General features: G+C 34.6%; 1 protein-coding gene across 1 annotated transcript in view; it reads right to left on the reverse strand.

Moving 5' to 3' along the window:
* Positions 1-18,496, reverse strand: part of KCNH7 (potassium voltage-gated channel subfamily H member 7) — a 465,565-nt gene that overhangs the window by 155,385 nt on the left and 291,684 nt on the right. The window contains exon 3 of the mRNA XM_046659484.1: positions 11,370-11,525. Within this exon, the coding sequence (XP_046515440.1) occupies positions 11,370-11,525 (156 nt within the window). The remainder of the gene's footprint in view (positions 1-11,369; positions 11,526-18,496) is intronic.

The raw sequence follows: 18,496 nt of genomic DNA on the forward strand, positions 1-18,496 counted from the left end.
GCATATGAATACATTTTTAGTGGCTTAAATTATCTAGATAATTGCCTAAATTACCAACTGTATTTTGTATGTATAGATTTAGCTTCAGGTGAAGCTTTGAGAGTAATTCAAACTTTTATTTTGGTAAGTATAAAGGTAAAAACCTTCTCTTGATTTAGAGAGTATAATTTTAATCATTTCAAAGGTAATGGAACCTCCTTTATAGTACCTTAATAAGAGTAAATGAAAAAGTCCACTTTTGAAAATAACTATGAGAATAAGATACTATAGAAATTTAACTTTATAATAGTTTTATACCCTGTTTTCCTTACAATTTATCTCTATACTTTTATCTAGATATTAACTAACTTAGACCAAGTAGTTCTCAAACTTTAGTGGGTATCAGAATGACTTGAAGGGTTTGTTCAACACGCATTGCTGAATTTCTGTGTTTCTGAACCAGTTGTTCTGGTGCAAGGTCCAAGAACTTGCATTTCAAACATGTTCCAAGATGATGCTGATGGTCTCACACTTGGAGAATCACTGACTAATGTTCATTCAGTAGGAAAAGATAACAAATACTCAGTATAAAAATAACTTAGCAATTCATTTATTTATATATGCTACAAATATGTATTGAATACTTACTATTTGTAAAACGTTGGGGATACATGGAAGAAAATACAACATCCCTGCTATGAACTAGAGTAGAATGGTTCTTGGCTGCTTTAAATAAGGTAAACATTCTCTAGTTTTCCACAACCCTCACCTCTCTCTTTTTTCCTGGCCTTCTTCAGTCATTTATGTTACTGGTCTCCCAGGCAAATAGATATGACCAACATAGTGGTAGAGACAGGTATAAAGTATCATGATGTCACAGGGGCAGGAAGATGGAAATCTGTCTGGGTGAGTTAGGAATGCTCCACCTTTGGAAAAGGTGTACCAGAGGAATGAAGTCATTCTAGTAGAGAGGATACCAAACAAAGTGATATAACATGTATGGTGGTTTCAAGGAACCACCAGTGAAATATCAGATCTGATTGGGGAGGGGATTTTGATAGGAGATGAGGCTGAAAAAATATCGGAGGCCATAGCATGAGTCTTTTGTATAAAGCACAGGGTTTTGGAGCTTTATATTTGCAGGCAATAGAGAAATTGTAAAGGATATAAATAGTGGAGTATTATGATCTGATGTACAGTAGTATGACATGTGACCCTGAGGAAAAGTAGCCAAAAGCAGCGATACAAATCATGAGATAATTGCATCAGTCCAAGGAAGATGTGTTGAAGGCCTGAGTGGGCAGTTATGGTGGGCTGTTTGAGAGGGAGATTCGTGAGGTGTGCTTGGCAGAAGTTGACCACTGTTTGGTTAGGAGAAGGGAGGATTAGAGAGAAGGAAAAGTTTACCATGATGCACAGGTCTCTGGCTCACTTGGCTTGATGTCACCATCACAATGTACGAAGAGCAAGAGATTTTGACAGGATGGGGTGAATGGTAGCTGGAGATGGAAAGACAAGACTTAGCTTGAAATGTTAAATCTTCCAGAAATGCTAAAATTTTCCAAAGGAGATGCACAGTGAGCAACTGGATATATGAAGTCCTAAGTAATGAGAAAAGTCTAGAGAAGGGTAAGGGCTGGAGATACTGATTTGTGAGGCGGGTCTTTACACTGAGGTCACAGATGAGTTTGCCCAGGCAGGGTGTATAGAGAAGATGAACAAGAAGAGAAGAAGGCTAAGAGTACCTTCTGGGGGATAAACAAACAGTGTTTAAGAGTAAAGTAAGAGGAACAAGAAAACGGTACTAAATTTTGGTACTAATGTTACAGAGATCAAAAGAAGCATAGATATATGGTGTCATGGAACATAAAAGAACAGAGAGAAAGGAATTACATTTAGCAAGGTACATTCAACCTAGAGGGTAATGCAGTGAGCACAACATAGAGAGCTCAATTCCAGTGGGCAGAGAAATGAAGAAAATAAGGGATATGAGTGAGAAGGTTTGGAAAATCCAAATGCCTACAGGAAGAGACAAATAACATAAATGAAGAAAGCCAGATATAATCAAACAATAAGGAGAGATGAGGACTGCAGCAAAGTAGAGAGTGCACTCCCCATCTGAAAGTGTGCTCAGTATTCTGTTTCAGTTTATTGAGAACATGTGGCCAGACACTCCTATTTTTCCCAAATAAGCAAGTGATCTTAATTTTACGTGTAATCTTACAATTTTTAAAGGATGGCAACAAATTCAACTAATTAAAACTTTGAGAAAATATTATGTCATATAAACAGAATGTATCTGTTGAAATACAGCCTATTCTCAGCGGCATGAGTATGAGCAAAAGTGAAAAAGCCGGTGGAAAGGATTGGTGAGAAAGGGTGCATTGGTGGAGAGATTTTGAGAGAATGGAGGAGGGAATGGGTTTCAAGTGGAGATTTGAGACTCAGGTAAGATTTATCACCAGGGGTTGAGATATATTTGCCGAGGGCAGGCTGATTAAGAGAGTTCCTGCCCACGCCCTACCCCTCTGCTCTGAGGTGTGGGAGGTGAGGTTATCTGTGGGGACAGAGAAGTGAATTTGAGGTGAGAGTCATGAGAAGCCTAATGAAGGTCGGAGATACTTGCTAAGGGAAAGAGGTGAATGATCTGAAACAAAACTTAGGGTCTCATGCATAGTTTTGACATGCAGTATAATCATTTATAAAATAATACATGATAAAATGCATTACTTTTCTGTGAATGAAATACTTAACTTGGGGCCTGTTTTCTTCTTGGCAAATGTTTCAAGTTTAGTAAAGTGAGAATACTTCATGGATTTTTGACAGTGATGGCAACAGTAAATTAAGTAGACTTAAATTTAAATAAAAACTATTTTAAACTGATAGAAAGGAAAATGCTATTAGTTAAAATTTATTTGGGGATATGAGCTTAAGGTCAACTTTTATAGTGGTTCAAATTGATTGGTTTTAAAACAAGATAAAAACATAGAATGCATTCATTTTCTGTTTGGACATCTACTGTTAAGCCAAGAATTGTTGTTTAATTTAGGTTCCCCCAATGCCTTTGAAAAATTTTTAACAGACTAAAATGTGTATGTGTGTGTGTGAACCAGACTGGTAATTCTAGATTCCTGCTATAAAATAGAAGAAATATGAAACTCAAATATACTTGTAAATAATTTAAAATGAAACAAAAATACTTTATTTAGAATAATAAAAGCAAAAGTCTCAAACTTGATGACAATGAACTCTGAAATTAATAGTGTATGCAAGAAGACATAATTTGGTTATCTTCCACATTATGCAAATATTTCATAACAACAGATATTAAAGCAGGAAAAAAGAGAACATTTTCCCATTGCTATTAGTTCCTTTAAATGTGGCCCCCATTTAGTTGGTAGGAAAAGTGCAATTTTATCTTCCCCTCGGTACTATTTCCGTTTTTCAGGCTGAAAAGTTTTTACAGAAACCATCAGCGAGAAAAAGCTTAATAACATCTTTTATTGGGTATTTACATTTATTTTGTAGCAATTAATTGACTCAATTGTGCAGCACTTATCAATTTGATAGTTAAGCCTATCAAAATAATACTCTCTTCTGTACTTGCTTCATACCAGGGGACATAAGTCATCTATTTGTGACTGGTCCTACGTCTTCAACAGAGAACAAATTTGTGAAAAATTAGTTCTTTCCAGAGATAGCTGCTCACTTTTGTTGTATAGGGTTCCTGATCCAGAAACTAGATATTTGCATTTAGAAATGACCCACCACTTCATTCAGTACAAAACAAGTTTCTAGGTTTCCAGAATTTACTCAGCCCAATTTATCATAGTCCCTTTTTATGATCCATCTTTTCTCTTGTATATTTAGCTCCTTTTTTGTTACTTAATCTTCTTAATTCAACATGTCATTTCTTTTTCATCTATTTCTTATGTTGTCAGTTCACATTGTTTCCTTTAGTTTGCCTACATTTCAGGAGAGCCAGTCTAAAGAATACCACATCTTCTCAGACAAACAGTAGCCATTTCCCCATTACTCCCACTTAAATCCCAACACATAGGGGCACACATGCACACATACCTGTACACACTCCTATTTAGATAAGAAATTAATCATTTTAAAGGTTAAGATGTTTCTGGACAAAAGGTGTATCAAAATTTGATTTGATTTTCTTTTTTTGTTTGTTTGTTTTAGTGGCTACCACTGGAGCAACAATGTTTGAAATAACCAACATCATTATTTTACACAGGTGGTAAAATTATATTTTAAGAAAAAAATATCAGCAGGAGTTTGCCCAAGATAAGAAATAACACAAAGTGGAAATTTTGAAGTTACCAAGTCTAATTTGTCTTTCTTTAACTTTTCTGCTTGATTTAACAGTCAACTCTTCAAAAACTGACACCAAGTAAAGGGAAATTTAAAGCATATAATAACAGAAAGGTATAATCAAAACCAATACACTGGTTGTAAATAATGGGCCTTTGCAATGCTCTAGAAACAATTTTATTTGCCTATTTGTACTTTATCCAATGATTCCTTGTGTGAATGACAGCCACAGTGTAGGGAAATCACTCATGTTCACAAAATAAAAAACAATCTCTGTTGAATTTGCTATGACGTTCACATGAGATGCTATTTTAATCACAGTATAAAGTTGCGTATGTAATGTATTATATCCTGGGAGGCTACTGTATAGATTATCTTCCATTAAAGAAATCTAAGTTTCAAGTTTCCATTTGTATTTCAGTTTGAAATGAATATTTTATTTTAAAAAAATCCCTGTTTTTTTGCCATGCTGCTGATACATCACTCCATTTTTCACTTCCATCCAATTTTACAGATCATGCAAGATAACTAATTTTTGGAAAAAATGAATAATTTGTGGAGACAATGAAGAAACAAAACTAGGCACCCTCAAAACAAATTCTCTTATTGACATTTAAGATCAAAATACAGGTTGTCATTACCTAAAGTATACTCCCAGGAATCATTAAAAAATGATGGAATTTGTTAGTAGAAAATAAAGAAATCAAAACAGTCATCAACTTGAAGGAGCAAGATTTTGGGATTACAATAGTTTTTTACAGTAGTTCCATTTTGTTTCTAAATATGTCACCTGGGAGACTGACAAATTGGTGATTTTGATAAAGAGTTTTCCCCAAGTGGTGTTGTCCAGAGAAAAATATTTAGAATGTTGGAATCATATTACATTAATATATTTGTCCCAATAATCTTTTAATAGAATATTGTACTGTCATTTAGACATACCTAAGGAAGTAACTGACACTATAAAAAATTCTCAGCTGGGTGTACATTTGATTTAGTATTAGACTTAGTTTTACAACATAGGCTTTTGGGACTGTGTTTTCTGTCTTATGTATAATTTTCTATCTGAATTTATATACAGTATAACAATTTCTTTTCTCAGACATTAAATTTTGTGATAAGGCTTCCAGATTCCCACAAAGATAGATGCCTAAATTTCACTTTCTTCATGGATCCTCCTAAAAACCATAGAGATCAATAGGGAGGCCAATAAAAACACTCATAAACTATGCCCAAAGACTAACTACAGAAAGAGACACTACAAACTTTAACTTATGTGTAGGCAGGGAAATAAAGGCCCAAGACCAGCAGAATTGGCTCAGGAGAGCACAGTACAATAGAGAATCAGGCAGAAACTAAGTGAAAAAAGAGGAGTACAAAAGTCTCCTTCGAGTGATGGGACACATATAAAATATGGTTTACCCTCAGAAGAAGAGGGCTCCACACTGAGTAAGAAATACTGAGAGCAGATCCATGACCTGAATGGGCAGAGCACTGGTTACTAGAGAGACAATAGAAAGTGGCTTGAAAAGTGCACAAGACCCCAGATAGCAGCCTCGGAAAAGCACTACTTCCTGGAGAGGTGGAGGGAGCTCCAAATGTGAAATTGTCTCTTGGAGGCTGGGAAATAAGGAAGCAGCTGAATATAAGTTCTCCTTACTGAAATAAGAGGGAATAGAAGAATCAGAAGACAAAGGAAAAACAGGGAGTGCCATATGTTTTAAAGAACAAACAACAAAAATCTCCCAAATTTACAAACTCCTTGCAATGTATGAATGAGCCTTTGAATTGAAAAACTGAGAAACCCACTCAAATAAGTCCCATTCCTTTTGCCCCTCTCTAGATTTCCTTTTAATGCTGATCCAAGAAAGTCCTTCATGAATAGAGATAAACAAGAAAACTCTAATATTTGTACAAAGAAAAAAAACAGAAAATGGGGATAAAAACATACTTTGTAGAAGAAATTGTGCTAAAAAGATAATTATGAAATAGAATAACTATTTAACACCCCAAAATAAATTTTAAAACATTTAAGCCAATAATTGAAGATATGAAATAAAATTATGAGTCAGGAATTGAAAAACATGGAATAAGAACTGGACAAACAAGAAGAAAATGCAAAGCTAGAACTGAAAAATATAGGGAATAAATTCAGGAAAGAAAAAGGAAAAATCATGTAAAAAATTAAAACCACAGTACAAGCCACCCACAAGAATAAAGGTTAGAAATGAGAGAAGCCAAGAAAATAAAACAGAAATAGAGAGAAAAAAGGACCAGACAGAAAGTGATAAATACGAAAGACAGACAACGAAGGTCCAATATACGTATTATTTGAGTCCTTGAAGAAGAAAAACAAGAAAAAAGAAATCAAATAAATATTTAAAATTATAATTCAAAAAATTTCCTGAAATAAAAGATAAATTGAATTTACATATTGAAAGGCCCATCATGTGTCTGGGAAAATTGATTTAGATTAGTCAAATCTGGACATATGCTAGTAAAAATTTTAGATTTTAAAAGTCTTTCATGATTTGAAAGAGAAGTAGTATTAAAGTCTCCTATTATTAGTTTATTTCTGAAGTCTTCTGGGACTCTGAAAAACTATCAAAATCACTTACAAAGGGTAATCAAGTAGGTTGGCATCAGATTTCTCATTAGCAACATTGGATGAAAGAAAAGAGTGGAACAATATCTACAAGTTTCACAGGGCAATAAATTGTGAGCCAAATATGTAATGTCTACCTAGATTGTCCTTCAAGTGTCAAGGCTCTAGAAAAATAGCGTTGAACATGAAAGAACCATGAAAATATTTTACTCATAAACATTTCCTGAAGAGGATGAACTTCATCCAAGAAGTTACAATGGGGAACCTTTGGCAAAAAGACTAGTGGTAAGCACTGAATACATTTCACTAGAAATTTAAGACCAAAACAAAAGTGAGAAGTAGGTAAACATTACAACCACTGACAAGCTAGAAATACCACAACCAAACAAAATGAGAGGCGAAGGAGAAAGAAGAAAATGTAAAATAAGCTCATCGAGTGCCCTGATGGTAAAAATTGGGAGTCAAATGACATAATTTAAATTGACAGACTGAAAGATAGAAGAATAAGATAGGTAGGAGTACAAAGATAAGCATTAAGGCAGGTAATATTATTAACTAAAATTTCATGGTGGAAAAGGGGAAGAAAAGAATTAGAAGCTAATTTGATTCTTGCTATAGTAAGGAACCAAAATGCAGTGTCTGAGGAAAAGGGGTAGAGATGAAGGGCATTATATAAAATGTTTTTGTAAAGATAACTGCTAGAAAAAAATACAAATGTACCTGAATACCAAAATAAAAGTGAAAACAGGGTCACACAAACCAAAAACACACAGTAAAAAGGAGAAAAGAAAACATAACCTCATGAAGTACTTTAAGAGAGCATATTTAACATACAATATGTTAGTACTAAGAGAAAATATATTAGTTATATCAATAAATGTAAACGCCTATTGTAGTTTAAAATGAAAAAAGTGTTTTTTATTTCAAGAAACAAAGGAGAACCTAACTCTACAATGTATAAAAAAGACATAACTAAAACAAAAAAAGATTAAAAGGTGGTTGAAAGATATAACAAGAAAATGGAAAAAGAAAAAACACGTGTCATGATCTAAGATACAGTGGAATTTAGATGGAAAATTATTAATTAAAAAATATGATACACTAGCATGCTACAGGCTAACTTACAGTAAGAATATAACGATTTATATGACTATCTGTGAAATGTGAATAGCTACGAAAAAAGTGAGACAGCAGCAATATTTGTAAAACAGAAATTACAAGAGATACAAGGAAAAACAGAGAAAATACCCTAATAACAGAAGACTTTAATACACTTCTCTTAATCCAAGACACATCTAATGGACAGAAAAGAAATAAAAGTTTAGAAGTCTTAAAAAACAACACAATAAGGCAGACTTTTCAAAGTATATGTCAACTTTTGTACCCTAATATTCTTGAATATCACCTTCTTTTCACATTCATGTAGATCATTCATGAAAACTGGTCAAATAATAAACCATAGGAAAAACCTTAGTAAACTACAGAAGAGAAATAATAAAGACATCATTTTATGACCGTAAGATGATAAACCCAGAAGTTACTAATAAAATAATACTTAAAAAAACACCTTTCCTACTGGAAAATTAAAAATTCTCTACACAAAACAACTCCAATTAAAAACTAAGAAAACAAAATTTGCATATTTTCTAAAAAAAGATTATGAAAATGCCACATATCTGAATTCATAGAGTATTGCTTACACAGTGTTTGGGGAAAAATATATAGCCTTAAAATCATATATCAAAAAAACTGAAAGAATGCAGATAAATCAATTATGTTAGAAGATGAACAAAGTAAGCTGATAAAAACCTGAATTTAATAAGATAAAAGCAAAATTTTATGAGTTTATAAACTAAGAGGGTTGATAAAACAATGAAATTTAGTTCCTTGGAAACAAAAGCACTAAGTAACAGAAAACTTCAAATGGGAGAAAACAAAATAGAAGAACTGAGAAATATCAGGAAGGAAATAACTATAGGAACAGAGGAAATCTTAAAATATCATAACTGGCAACTTTGCATAATTCTATTAAAATAAATTTTAAAAATCTACATTAAATAAATGATTTTTCAAGAAATAAAATTTAACAAAACTGATACTTGGTGAGCTGGATAATTTGAATAGTCCAATCTCTGGAAAAAAATTTTCAAAAAGCTACTCTACAAATGAGTACTAGAGCTATATGATTTCACAGGGGGATCATACTGAATTTTAAAGTCCAGATAATCCCTAAAGTATTTAAATGGTTCTGTAGCATAGAAAATGGAGAAGAAGCTCCAAATTATTTTCTGGAGGAATTATAACATCGATACAAATACTTGATGAAATTGCACATACACACACAAAAATTACAGATCAGTTTCCCTAATGAATATCGATGCGCAAATTCTAAATCAATTTTAGACAAATCCAATGATATATTGCAAAATGAAATATGTCATGTCCAAATGTGGCTCCTTCCAAGGATGTAAGAAGAGTTCCGTATTAGTAATTCCATTAATGAAATTTACCATAAAAATCAGAAAACAGAATGGCACACTCATATCCATAGATGCTGTAAAGGCAATTTACAAATTTCAACACCCATACTTAATAAATGTAAGTCAATGAAAACTTCCTTAAAGTTATAAAGCACATAGAACACAACCCACAGGTCATCATTTGAATTAATGGGGAACACTGGTGGCATTCACATAAAAGTCAGGATCAAGGCGTAATGTTCACCACAATTTCTTTTTTGATGATATTCTGGAGGTAATAGCCAGCACAATTAAAAAAGAAACTATTAGATGTGTAAGAATTGGAAAGGAAAATGTAAAACACTTTCTGTTTGATATAATTGGACTCTTGAAAAACACATGAGAGTCAATATATAAACCACTGCAAATTAAGAAAACTTACTAAGATGGTAGGATATGCAATTAACATACTCAGAAAAAAACAGGAGGCTTTAAAATAATCAGAAGACATAATGAAAGAGAAGATTCTATTTATAATAGCAGCAACAACAAAAATGTTAAATGCCGAGTAGCAAATTAAACAATAAGGAAAATTTTAAAACACTTCTAAAAGACACAAAAATTAGACTTAAAAATGAAAATACACATAATGTTCTTGTATAGAATAACTGAACATCATAAAGATGTTAATTTTCCTCAAATTCAATTATAAAATTAATGTGAATCCAATAAAATATCCAATTTTTTTTCTGTATCTAGACAAGTTGATTCTAAAGTTCATATGGAATATTCAGCAAGAAATAACCCCAAACACCTGAAAATTAACATCAAAGGGTGCATGTCATATCAGAGATTAATTGTATATTTAAAACAGTGTGATTTTATATGATAAAAAGACCAACAGAATAGAAAGTGCAGAAATATACGTAAGCACTTAAGGAAGGTTGGTACATGGTAAACACAGCATCTCAAATTACAGGTGAAAAAATAGACTTTTCAATAAATGACGTTAGCACAACTGGAGAGCCATTGATAAAATGATAAATTAAATTTATATCTTGCATTATAAACCAAGCTAAACCTAAAATGGATCAGAGGTACTAAAAAATAAAACCATACAAGGTCTAGAAAAAAAATTGCATTTGTTTACAACTGTGGAATGGTGAAAGCTTTTCTAATTATAGCTCAAAAATTGAGAATCAACAAAAGAAAAGGTTGATAAATTTAGCCACATTCCAAAAACCCCCACCTTTACATGACAAAAATCAGGTAAAATATAAAAGACAAATTATTGGCTGGGGAAGCAATCTGTCATTTATTCTATAATTTGAAAAGAGACAACAAAAAATTGAAAATATATATGAGAAATGGACAATTGACAGAAAAAGAAATGCTCATAGTGCTTAAATATATGAACCTCATTCATATTGAGTAAACTAAAACTAATTGAGGTACTACTTCTCACCTATCATAAAGACAAAAATTGTGAAGCCTGACTCACTCTGTCCACAAGGCTTTGGGGAAAAGATCTAATACACTGCTGGTGGTAGTGTAAAATGGTTCAACCATAAGGAGGGGAGTTTGATAGTTTCTAAAAAGATTACATGTACATTTACCCTTTGACCCAGGAATCCCACTTACAGAACCTTACCCTGAAGATGCTTTTGTCTAAGAATATACATATACACATATGAGAACACATATGCACAATTCATTCTGGCGTTATTTGTAACAGCCAAAGTTTGGAATCAGCCTAAATGTCCATCAGTAGGAGACTGGTTGAATGAACTATGGTATATCCAAGTCAAACGGCTTTGAAATCAGCTGATCAATTGTGTAGGGCACCAAGGGTAACATCAGCTATGGCTTTTCCTTATCTAAAATTGTTTTACTTACAATGCAAACATATTTTGAGAACTGAGTCAAAATGGAAAAGTGTATTAAAATTGCTACAGTAGGACAACTTGACGAGCATTATGTACATGTTGCCTTTTACTTACGGTTTACAGTTTTGACTGGTAATATTGGGTTTACCCTCTGTGGGGAGGCAGCATTTTCCTCATCTGTCACATGTTCAAAATTAATGATGAACATCATAGCCACTCCCTCTTGGTTTTTCACTGGAATTATGTGAGTGTTACAAATGAAAGTGGACCCTAAGGAAATGAAAAATGAGAGTTAGGTCAAAAAGTATGTCTTTATTTTGAAGCATCAATAATATTAAAATTCTGTGAAACCCTTATAGAATTTTCTATCTTAAATGACCACTGAAATTAAATAAAAAATAATTTTGTTTTTTATTTTATATTTTATTACACATATATTTACACAGAAATGTACAAATTTTGCCAGAAAGACTTTACTGGCAAATTCAGGTACTACATTATGGAAAAACAGAATATCAAACCTTATTTGTTTTCACATCCACCACTATAATAATTAGTATAGAAAAAAAGACATTCTTTAACTTTCTAGAAAAAACTCTTAGCCTTTCCCTATATATTTTGATTAATTCTGAATCTATATAAAATATAGCTTTATAAACAATGAATATAACTCATTTTGTGTCATCTTGATTTTAGCATTAAGCAAATGATTTCCTTTTTTTCCTTTCTTGGACATAAAATAGTAAATTATTGACTCTGTCTTAAATGTTCCAGTAATTTCTTCCTTTTTTGTGCAAAATTCACAGTGCCCAAATTACGATGATTTTGTTTGGTTTGTAATCTGTCATAAAATAAGAACAAAATTTTGTCTATATTATTGTGTTAATTTGACCCCTTCAACCAGGAAGATGATACTCTTTTAAAGGCAGAATTATAGGGCTAATAAAATACATTTTATTAGAATCTTCTGGAAATGAAGTGAATAGAGATAACTCAGTTTACAATTAATTAACACCACCCAATCTCTAACAGAAAACCTAAGAGCCAAGATTTAAAGAATACAGTCAAGAAGTTGGCTTCTTTTAAATCAACTGGCTTCTGACTGACTTCTTGGATCTGACTTCTACAACTGAACATTCCCTCAAAGTGGTTTTCTTACATCATTACCCTCTGAATATTTTCGTTAGTCATAGCGATGGAAATTTCACAGGTTGGGATTTGTCTAGGTTCAAAAGTACAGTTGTCCCCCTTTATCCACAGTGGAATATATTCCAAGACCCCCAGTGGATGCCTGAAACTAAGGACGATACTAAACTCTATATATACTACATTTCTTCCTATACATACATTCCTAGGACAAAGTTTAATTTATAAATTAGGTACAATAAGAGATTAACAATAACTAATAATACAATAGAACAATTATAACAACATACTGTAATAAAAGTTACCATGGATCCTAGCAACCTCAGCAAATGATTTTTTTTCTTTCCTTATTAAGTCAAGAACTTTCACCTTTTTACTTAAAGGAAGCACTTTAGGGCTCCTGTTTGACATATCCAAATTGTCATCACCACTTCTCTTATGTTTGGCAGCCATTATCAAGTAAAATAAGGGTTACTTGAATGCAAGCACTGTGGTGCTGTGATAGTCGATCTGATAACCAAGCTGGGTGCTAAGTGACTAAGGGGCGGGTAGTGTATACAGTATGGACATGTTGGACAAAGAGATGATTCACATCCCAAGAGGGCTGGAGTGGGATGGCATGAGATTTCATCAGGCTACTCAGAACAGTGTGCAATTTAAAACTTACGAATTGAAATGGAATTTTCCATTTAATGTTTTTGGGTGCAGTAGATCACAGGTACCTGAAACCACAGAAAGTGAAACTACTGATAGAGGGGACTACTCCATTGTGTTTTTAAAACTCAAAAACTTAAGGAAGAGTTCTCAATTGTTTGGGCAATAGAGTGTATTTTGATTGCCTTCTTTTTTAACACTAGCTAGGAGCATCTTGAATCTTGAGGAAAGTGAGGATTCAATGTGCAATGTACAGGCAGGAGGAGGTTGGGAGCAAGGTAAGTCGGGCATGAAACTTCAGAGGGAGATGTGGGAAAGTGAGAGGACACCAAGAGGCTGGGGACAGGGCCACTGGCAAATAGCGAAGAATGTAGTTGGGGGCCTCAACACCAGCAAAGTCTAGTGGATGCTAGTATTCCAAAATGGTGTCCAATATATGCTCTGCCTATTAAAAACAAAATAAGTATGAGTAAACTTTTTCCTTTCTTCTCATCCCTGCAACATGGCTCCTGTCATCAGAGCTGAGAACAAAGGCTATTGCTAACACTGCTATAGACTGAGATATCACAGGTTGAAGAGCTTTTGAGGGTGGGCCTGGAGATCTAATTATTATTTATGAAATTGTTTCCATGGGTGAACGTGTTCTAATTTCCAAGGAAATTACTTACAAGTATACTTGTAGAACGTAGACTTTTTGTAAATTGGGGATGCCTATGTGTGAGTTATGATTCATATTTTTAAACGTGGATAGCCTCACAGATTTGCAGTTTAGAAGACCTTATTTATAGCTATTTTCTTATTTTCTATAAGTATGGCCATGGTTTTACAGATGTTGGAAAGTATGTTTTAAGAATGACATGCTGCACCTTCAGTCTTCAGCTATATTTTTAATTCATTTAATAAAATAGCTAGAGCACTTGTCATAGTTCCCATAGTAACAAACGGGATGACTTTAGTAAACAGAAAATAAGCAATTTAAGCCTGTTTCATTAGAACTAAAAATAGAAGTGCTTCAGGCCAAACATCACAATACAAATTGGTTAAACAGAGAGTCTGAGGAGATGCTAGAAATAGCCATTATGTATTTTGCTAATGAACCAAAATACATATTGATTTTACCACTTAAAATGATGTTTCCGGGATCATTTAGAATATCATTGTGAATTCAAATATTTGTTACTTAGCAGCTTCAAATCTTTCAACATTTGAGGTATACTGATGATTGTATAACGAAACATAAAGCACAGATTTTTGAGAAATCAATAAATAAAAGATGTGAGGATAGAGATCTCATAGGTTTGTAATAGAGCAGAGTAATTTTGCTTTTGGTAATAAGGGACAAAATCATGTCTTTCAGCATGAATGCTTATAAATTTACTGTCTAGTGCCAAAAATCATAAATTACAGTGCTTTATAAAAAAGTGCAGCTATATGCATTGGTTCCATAGCATATTGAATAAATGTAATTAATCTGGGATTTACTGCCCACTATCATTGTTTCCTGCATGTTTCTATTAAGCAATATATCTCCTCTAAAGTCAACTGAAGACTCACATTTACATGTTTTTCTCTTTTAGTTTTTGCATTTAATGTCTCCATCAATCTTCCATAGTCTCCTGGAAAGCAGATATTGAAAGGAGATACATGGAATTTAGAAGAGGAGGTGAACCAAATATATTTCATAGAGCAGAAACATTTTAGCTTGCATAATCCTACAAACTCTAAGTTCTGTTAAAATACTACTTTTGTAAAGTAACATTACCCTAAGAAGTTATTACTGTGTGCTCCTAAATATTTTTCTTGAATGCAACATTGGGAGCAAGAGAAATGGAAATATAAGCCATAAAACAATAATCCAGCAATGAAAAATACATAGACACATTTGATAATGCATAAATAAGAGAACTAAAAAAATCTAGAAATAAAAAGTTCAGAACTTTTAAAAGTGAATCTTGTATTCAAATGAAATTACGTTTGCTAAGAAGCAGCTTATTTACAATAACATTATCCAATAATTATACATGCAATTATACTCATATTAATTAGACTCAGGTTCATTTCCATGTTTTGTCTTTGGAGTAAAAACATTTTCAAAGTGGGAAAGACTGCTTAGGAGGAACAGTGCTCATTTTAATAAAATGTCTAGAATGTTAATTTTTAACCATAGCCACAGAGCAAGCAAACTCAGGGTAATCTGAATAATTACTCCTTTACTAATAAATTAGTGGCATACTCCCACCTGCATTTAAAAATAAAAGACCAGGACTCCTCCCTTTGTGCCTCTTTAAAGATATTTTATTCTACTGTTTGTATTCATAGGGCATCCTTATGGCCCCTGAAATCAACAAATGTTTATTGAGTACCTAATATTGGGTCAAGCACTGTTCTGGGTTCTTAGATCAGGTGATGAGAAGACAGCAGTGAAAAAACAAATCAAAGATCTGCACTTATGGATCTTGTATCCTACAAGGGGAGACACAATAAATAAACACATAAGCATTAATATATCAAGTGAAAATAATTACCAAGAAGACAGAGAAAGCAGGATAGCATGATAGATAATAGCAGTGGTCAGGGAATGTTTCTCCTATAAAAGCTCAAGAAACAGTGTGAGAGCCAGTGTGACTAGTGCAACAGTGTGGTGGTTGTAAGGTAGGATGGGGTTGGAGAGTAGGTAAGGTCAAAGGAGAAACTGAAAGCCACGCTGTGTGGAAGGCCAATGTATGAATTTGGAACTTTCCTCTGGGTTAGATGGGAAAGCATTGGAGGGTTTTGTGCAGAGTTTGGCCTGATTTGACTTAAAAGTGTCCCTCTGACTTCTACATGAAGAATAGCTTGTAGCAGAGGCCAGGATGGAAGCAGGGAGGCCAGTTAGGAAAATATCCCAATAGCATAGGCAAGTCATAAGAGTGGTTTAGATGGGGTGCTGTTGCTGAAGGGGATGAGAAGGGGTCTATTTGAGATGTTTTCACAGTAGAGCTTATAGAATTCGCTGATATATTGGATGGGATGTGAATGAATGAGAGTCCAAATTTGGAGGTTGAGAAACTGGGAAAGTGGAGACACCATTTACTACAATGAGGAAGACTGTGGGAGGAAGTGTTTTTGGGGATTATGTAAATCTATACATTTTGAGTATGTTAAGTTTGAAATTGCTTGTAAGATATCCATGTGGTGATGTCTAGAAGGCAGTGGGATACAAGAGGTTGTAGTTCAGTTCGGGGATTAGTCCAAGCCAGAGATACGAACTTGAGGGTCATTAGGAAATGGATTATATTTAAAGACTGGATCAGGTTATCTAAAGAACAAATATAATTGGAGAAGTTTGAGGCTTGAGCCCAGAAGCACTGTAGCATCAAAGAAAGGAAGATGAAGAAGAAGCGGTGAAGATTGTGGAGAAGCAGATGGTGAGGTGGGAGAAAAATCAAGGGTGTAGTGCACTGGGGGCTAAGAGAAGGAAGTATTGCAAGAGGAGGGCGTGATCAACTGCACAAATCTTGCTGATAGGCACAATGAGTGCTGAGAAAAGATCCTGGAGTCCTAAGTAACCTCTTCAAGAGATATTCTGATAGATTAGTGTCTATGAAACTGTTTGGAGTGCATTCAAGAGTGAATGAGAGTAGAAGAAGCAGACATAATTATAGAAAATTATTTTGAGGTGTTTTACTAAAGAAGTGAACCAGAAACCTGAGGTAGCTGGAGAAGATTTAAAAGTGATTGATTTTGCATTTGTAGGTGAGAGATATTGCAGCATATTTTTATACAAGTAGATTAATCTTTTTCAAATAGTTCCATTCCATATTTTTGTTGCATAAAGTCTGATCGTTTAATAAGACTCAATAAAAGTCTAACTCTATTCCAAGACTTAGTAATTTTCTGTGTTTTGCTTCCTTGGCCAAGTGCAATTCACTGCAGGGTGACTTGATTTTCCATGTACATGATATCTGTAGATAAAGGCATATAGTCTATGGCTTGAGAACACCAGCTGTCCAATTAGACTGTCTGAATCTGAATCTTGGTTCTATCTTTTATCTGATGAGTAAAACGTGGGTGATTTACTAAATGTCATGGCACCTCATGTTACTCATCTGTACAATGGGGATAATTCCTATTCCATAGAATTGTTTTGGGATCCAAAAGAGCTAGTACCTATGTACTAGGGTATTAGAATAGGCTTCTCCTTGTTTTAGTTTTCATTGACATGATATGCTAATATAATAGCTATCAGGGAACCTTTATATCAAGAGTGTAAAACCACCAAGGAGTGGAGAAGAGACTGGTGTGAGAGGATTGGCAAAGAGATTTCTTTGGAGAGGCCTGGCCCATCGATGTGAGTTTCCCATATTTCCAAACTTGGGAGAAGCCACCTTCTAAGCCAGGCCCAATGAGGGCATTTTGAGGTTCCACTCCGGGACCTTTGAAATGTGCTCCCTGTGATTGGGAGACAGAGAAGACAAGTATTTGAAAGCCAATGTGGATGAATGGTAGGCCATAGTGGAACCTCAACCCTGGGGGTAGAGAGGGCCAAGTTCTCAACTTCTTTGGCAGAGACAGTGAGCATGGTTATTGGAACAAGTGGGTACACCCAAGAATTGGTGGGATAGCACTTATCATCAGGTCTCCTGGACGAGGATGGGCACAAGATCTTCCTGGGATGAGAGGCAAGGGGACTCCAGAGGAAGAGACAGTGGTAAACTACCTGATCCTGGAGGCCAAGGAGGGAAAAGGCAAGGAGCACTGGGATGGAGGGATGGCATCAGTGGGGAAAGGGACCTGAAGGGAGGCAGAGTCACAGCAGAGTGTCCAGGAGGGACAGCGTCAGGTCTGCCCATCTGCCAGACCCTGGCAGGGCAAACACCGCAGCCAGGTAAGAACTGTCCTGCTCCATAACCTTTCCTCCCTCTCACCTTCTACCTGGAAAGGAGCAAATAGCATCCAGAGTGTGGGGAAGAGGGAAGAGGGCAGGAAGTTGAAGCTGGCTTCCTATTGCATTCTGACCTGAAGCGGGGTGGGGATAGCAACTTTAGAAAGGAGGCTGTTGTTAGAACAGAAAGTGACCAGAAGGAAAGAATCTGCCAAATCACCATCCAAAGGCAGTGGTCAGTTACTTCACTGAATAAAGTTTAATGAGATGACAAAAAACAAAAGTAAGCTGCATTTTGTTCACAGTCCGAGTTCACACTGTTCAGTAGAACTCATACGTATAAAGCTGTTAGCAGTACCCGGCATGGAGCAAAACTCAATAACATGAGCTCTTCTTTTTGCCTTTTGTTGGAGAGTCAGCAGAGGCACGAGTTAACTCTCAAGGGTCTCTCTGTAATTTCCTCCAAGCCTTTACCATTCTTAGAACCACGAGCTACGTGGTTTGTTCACATTTGGAGCACCAATACAGCTGATTGGTTTAGCGAATGCCTCAGAGTTTTTAATTCCTTTCTTTCTAG

The sequence above is a fragment of the Equus quagga genome, chromosome 4 (genome assembly GCF_021613505.1).
Source record: "Equus quagga isolate Etosha38 chromosome 4, UCLA_HA_Equagga_1.0, whole genome shotgun sequence".
Lineage (NCBI taxonomy): Eukaryota > Metazoa > Chordata > Mammalia > Perissodactyla > Equidae > Equus > Equus quagga.